Raw genomic sequence first — 6,000 nt, 5'->3', positions numbered from 1 at the left:
TAATCTGTTGAAGTTTAAGTTGAATGGTATGAAAACAGTTCATTGTGTGTTCTGTGTGATGTAGTTTTTGTGTCTTGTATAAACAATTTTATAAAGCAGCACAGCACTGATGTTGGTCCTATCAGAATCCTATCACGGAAAACTCCTTCAGCTGCACAGCTGTGCTGATATATATATATATATATATATAAATATTTTTTTTGTTTTTTTTTTGTAAATTTTATTGATTTATTGATCGTTTTACTTGTCTTCTTGGACATTATAGCAGCAGAACGATGGGCTGGCAACTGTGTTGTTTTTTTCCTAGTTGTAATAAAAAAAAATGCAGAGCAAAAAAAAAAAGTTTTATACATTTTCTTTGTTTTTAATTGACAAAAATCAGCGATATCGAAGAATTGTGAGAATCGCAATTTAAATCGAATCTGCACCCAAAAAATTCGGAATTGATATATATATATATATATATATATATATATATATATATATATATATATATATATATATATATATATATATATATATACATATTATATTATGTTATTCATCAACATGGTATTCTACAACACACTTGTTTGATCTAATAATATAATATCAGGCTCAGACACATTCCTGATAGAATATGTTATGATGCACTTAATTTAAAAAAGTTTGTGTTCTTTCATACAACAAGACACCACAAACAATTTTCCAAACAGCAAACATTCAGATGAATAATTTATACTCTGTGATATGAGAGGAATCTAAGAGGCTTGTACAGCCTCGTGCAGAGGGAACCCTGTGGACAGTCGGGAGAGGCAACATACCTCTAGATCTTAACACTCTCGGTTCCGTAAACGTTGTAGCCTTCTCTGTATGTGGCAAAGTTCTGGGTGTTGGTCGGGGGAGTCGGCTTAAAATTCTGGGCATTCTTGGCCAATTTCAGCCGTTTGGTTTCTTGTCGTGATTTATAACAGAATTCTATGAGAGCCACCATCATGGCCAGCCCCAGCCCTCCAACCAGAATATAGAAGACACCCGCCACATTGCTTAGGCTGAGAGCACTTGTCTTGTCCTGAGGGAAAGTGAAGAACAGAGTTAAGAGTTTTGCAGTGGAGCAAGGACAACAGAACAAATGACAGTCCTCACACTATACTCAAATCCTAACCTTTCATAGAAATAACTTGACTCAGCGCTAAATCTGACTTGGCAGTAAAACTAATTCTATAAGTAGAAGATTATAGATATTAGCAGCTAGAAGCAACAAAAAAAGCTGACCTCTAATGAGACTCTCAGGTTTTTATTTGGACTTATATGATCCTAATATAATGGTTACTAATGAATCAGGTAATATATACTGCTATAATCTCCCTGTAAGGAGAAAGAAGCCAACACTGTTCTTTCTGCTGGTGAATGTAGAGCTTCTTCTGTCTTAGGCTACATATACATATTTATATATATGTATATAAAATGGCTTCTGCTCTTGACCATATAAGGAAGCTGGTCAGTATCGCATAGGTCGACGACTCAGAAAATCCCTGTCTTTTCAATTCTCTTAGAGACATGTACGTATAACTCTCATATAACACTGTCATACAGTACAGTCAAGTTCATAGTAAATGAATGGTTCTATTAAAGTTAAAAAACACTAAAGATCAAACCATTTTGCTGCTGCTTACCTACCAAACATATTCATTAAAAATTTGTTCATTAGAGTTTTACTATTTGCAGTTTAACCCTATGAGCAAAGAGATGCTGCAAAAGCTATCTAGAAAACCCTGCACTGTAATCTAAAGCTTCGCCTGGATCTCAGAGGGTTAAATGGAGAGTTTATTACATTCCTCGACTTCTTGTAATGTGCAAACAAAGCCTCTAAACCTCGTCTCAAAGCAGCCACAAGATTTAGAGGACACCCTGCGGCGCTCTTGCCGCATGGAGAGGTTGAATTTGCGCAACTCATCACAATAAGAGGGTTTGCTTGTTCATCACACCACAGGAGGCCAAAGAATCTAATAGACACATCTCGATGCAAACTAGTAAGAACACAAATAAATCAAATTTTCATTAACAGTTTGGTAAATAGAAACAGCAGCATAATGGTCAAAGTATCATGAATGTCAAGAATGAAAATGAGCAAAAAACAGCATTTATCAACAAGTGTTAACTGCTGTGATTCATTTATGATAATATATGTGAAAGGCACTTGTGCAATTTCCCCGCAGTGTTAACATTACAGTTTTTACAAAAAAAAACCCCAAAACAGTTTCTACATTTGTAATTGTATAAAAAAAAAAAAGTCTTCTCTCTATGAAAGAAAAAAATGAATCTGGGGAAGCAGTGCCGTGTGTCAAACGCCACGTAGAAACTGTGTTACAGCTTGTGGCAGAAACACTACAAAAAAAAAAAGATAAAAAAAACATGTGTTGCAAATAAACAAAATGCAGACTATAGATGTTAGAGAAATTTTTGTCTTGCATATGAACAGTACGTCAAAATGCAATTTGGAATCAGTGCAAAAGACCTGCAGCGACTGACCTTACTTCCAGAGTCCTTGGTTCCACATTCACCCTTATCGTACCACCATTTGTTTTTCAGCTTGTCTAAGATGCCTTGTTCACTGAGTTTCAATACTGCAAGGTTTACAGGAGTTCTTCACGTGGGAAATAACATAAATAACATTATATTATGTTATTTTATGTTATTCAACTTTTAAACTACTACATTCTATACAAAGCGATAAAGCAAGGCACCTGGCTATGTCAACATCACAAAGAGCAGGCATTCTACCTATTACCTTTATAACCCCTAGTCTAAAGCCAGGACCTACCCATATCGCTTTGAGTAATCGGCAGACGCTGTTAACAGGGCGACAAGCAGGTACTTACAGTACAATCTGCAAGTCTATCAAAAGACCATGGTACACAGATTCAAGGGGGTCACAGGGGCTTCAGCAGCAGGTCATACCATCAGGAGCTTTGTCTTATCAAACAGAAAAGTCTAAATATTACAAAGCATGCCTTTTTAAAATCCTGCAGTGGAGAAAAACTCTAATGAACAGTCACTTCTGGAAGTGTTACAGCCAATTTCAGATTTGAGAAGCAATGCCCAAAACTGAAAGCTTAATTAATTCTTGCGTGTTCTGTTGTAATATATCACGAAGAAAACCTTATCTGCCAATTAGGGCAGATTAGTGATAGATGAGTGTGTCCAAGCTGAGCTGCACAGAGCTGCAGGATGAAGCTCAAAAACATGATTGGAATATTCATCTCATGTCTGCCTGCAGCTGCAGAGTTTAATGTGAGCTGCAGCTGTTGGATATGTCTAGAAGTTATATCATGACATATAAAATTGTATGTCAATATGAATTAGCATAATATTCTGGTGCACAAGATTACTTTAGAAGAAATAATAATAATAATAATAAAAAAAACAAACAACAAAAACATTTCCAACCTGACCAGAGATCACACTGGCGCATTACAACTGTGGCTCGTTTGTAGTTTAGGTCAATTTCTCAACGGAAGTGAGGCTTAAATTGGAGGCAAAGAAAAATAGTACGTCGATAAATGAGTGACCTGACTGTTCCTAGGGAACAATGTTCCCCGAGGGGATCCATCCAATGCATAATGCACTCAGAGAAGATTACAGCACTGTATATTCCTCATAGCCAATCTGGAGAAGCGGACTGTGAAGACCCAACTATTGTCTTGACTTGGAGAGACATTGATTAACAATGCAATTACCCTGCAACATGTTCTGTGTCTGAAACTCAATCTAAGCTGCACTGTGTTGTGCCTGAGGGTAAGAGTGGGCTCCATGTTAGCTGTGTGTGAGCGAATGTGCATGCAGCTGTGTGCATGTTTATGTGCATCTCGGGATGTCTGTCTGAACATGGACTTGTAAGCAGCACCCAGCCAAGCAATTTGCTGTATGAACACTGGGCTTCAGGCTGCTTTGTTCCACCTTTCCCACTGACTCCCAAGGAGGCCAGAAAAGCCAGGAAACACACAGGCATGGCAAATCTGTGCTGATTTTATATTGATGGTAGCACACAATTAGAGCTAAAGGAGATGCTTTTAAATGATCTGAGATGTGAAGGGAAGCTTCCAGAGCTCAGAGAGCACAGGACATAGTGTCATCGCGTCTTGATGTTATTCTAAATTGTTTTGTGGGGATTCTGTCTGATGGTGAAAAACAAAATATTAGAGCAAAGGGGGGTTAATCATCTGTTCTTGAATGCTCTGGTCAATTAAATTTAAACATCCACTCTTCATAAACAACTTAATATCTAGATGATAGTTACTTTCCTGACTTTTTCTGGAAATCTCCATGGCTTAAAGGTCCCCACTGGTTTCATCTGATATTTCAACATGAAATGAACGATTGTGGACTCCAAGCTGCAACTTCAGACGAAGAAGAAAGAGATGCATTTTTGATGTTAGAACTGTCACAGAGCTTTTTCTTATTCGAATCAGTTAATAGTTAATACTGAATAAAAGCTCAGTGTTTCACTGGAGGCTGCAGAATCGCTGAGTGAAATTTGGAAATTGCCAGGAACTGAAGAATTACGACTTTTGTCCTTTTCCCCCTAAGAAGTATAAGTAAATAAAGACAAAAAGTATCTATCTATCTATCTATCTATCTATCTATCTATCTATCTATCTATCTATCTATCTATCTATCTATCTATCTATCTATCTATCTACCTACCTATTTACCTACCTATCTATCTATCTATCTGGAATGAACTGTGAAAAACAATGTTTTACTTGAAGAATATTAAAAAAAAAGATTTACAATCTCTAATGTACAGACATTTTGTGTCCTATTAAAGCATATCAATTGCTGACATCATCTGGTGGTGTCAGTGGGCAGGAACATCATCAGAAATCTCCAATATAATCAGTTTAAACTTAAAAAACAAACAATATACATACATCTATATATCTATCTATCTATCTATCTATCTATCTATCTATCTATCTATCTATCTCTCTCTCTCTATATATATATATATAGATGATATATATATCATCTATATATATGCAATGATATGCACTGCTTGTCCATGCTCTGGTCAATGTTCAAAATATGCACACCATTTTTAGTCTTATTAAAAGAACATAGTGCAGGGTTTACACACACACACACACACACACACACACACACACACACACACACACACACATATATATATATATATATATATATATATATATGTATATGTGTGTGTGTAAACCCTGCACTATGTTCTTTTAATAAGACTAAAAATGGTGTGCATATTTTGAACATTGACCAGAGCATGGACAAGCAGTGCATATCATTTTCACATTCACTTGTGATTTCTCCATCACATTGATTCATCTTCCAAAAAAATTGAAAAATATCTTGGCTGATATTTCTTGAAATGTCCTATTAGGAGTGTAATGACACAATAGCACTTTGCAGCTTGTCAATAACCCAACCAAGTATGTGCTTAAAAGCATCATTTTTCATCCTATGACCTGTGTTGTAAGGAAATAATGTCATTTTGAGGAAATTGCACATAATCTAATCACATTCAGTTCTCATGGTTGACTGAGGTTTCACACTTTGCACCAGTAGAAGCCATAATGAAAAATTCATTGATCATTAAACCACAGAAAAAGATGGAAACATCTGATGGTCAAAAGGGTCAAAGCTGGGTTATTAGTGAAGAGGTGAAGGAAGTGCATGTAATCAAACCCCATGTGATTTATCAGGTCACTCATTAAAAGGAAATCAGAAGTCTTTTGTTTAATTAGAATTCTCACGTTTGCCTGCGATGCTTCGTCCCCTCAAGACGCCGCTGTTCCCCTTGCGTTCCTGTTGGCCTCAGCTAAGCAGCCATTTTGAGGGTTTTTCCTTGCCATTAAACAGAATTGGCCTCTAAGCCCATCAGCTCTAAAACAGAGTCACGGATGTGAAGCAGCTGTGCAGTGAAGTACTGCAAAGCCGTACTTTACAGGATTAGCAAAGCTCACCTGTGTTCTGAAAGTGTGGAAG

At 36.6% G+C, this 6,000-nt stretch overlaps 1 protein-coding gene across 2 annotated transcripts in view; it reads right to left on the bottom strand.

Annotated features, from left to right (window-relative positions):
* Positions 1-805: 805 nt before the first annotated feature.
* The window catches only part of gria3b (glutamate receptor, ionotropic, AMPA 3b), a gene marked incomplete at both ends in the record, with an annotated part of 97,526 nt that continues 92,331 nt past the window's right edge, over positions 806-6,000 (bottom strand). Inside the window, 2 exons of one of the 2 annotated variants that reach the window (XM_079250461.1) lie at positions 806-1,051; positions 2,512-2,626. In XM_079250461.1, coding sequence (XP_079106587.1) covers positions 806-1,051; positions 2,512-2,626 — 361 coding nt within the window. The remainder of the gene's footprint in view (positions 1,052-2,511; positions 2,627-6,000) is intronic. The other variant, XM_079250460.1, reaches the window with a different exon arrangement.

This window comes from Telmatherina bonti (genome assembly GCF_933228915.1).
Source record: "Telmatherina bonti genome assembly, chromosome: 12".
Classification (NCBI taxonomy): domain Eukaryota; kingdom Metazoa; phylum Chordata; class Actinopteri; order Atheriniformes; family Telmatherinidae; genus Telmatherina; species Telmatherina bonti.
Note: the sequence above shows the minus strand (reverse complement) of the source record. Positions and strands in the feature narration are given on the sequence as shown.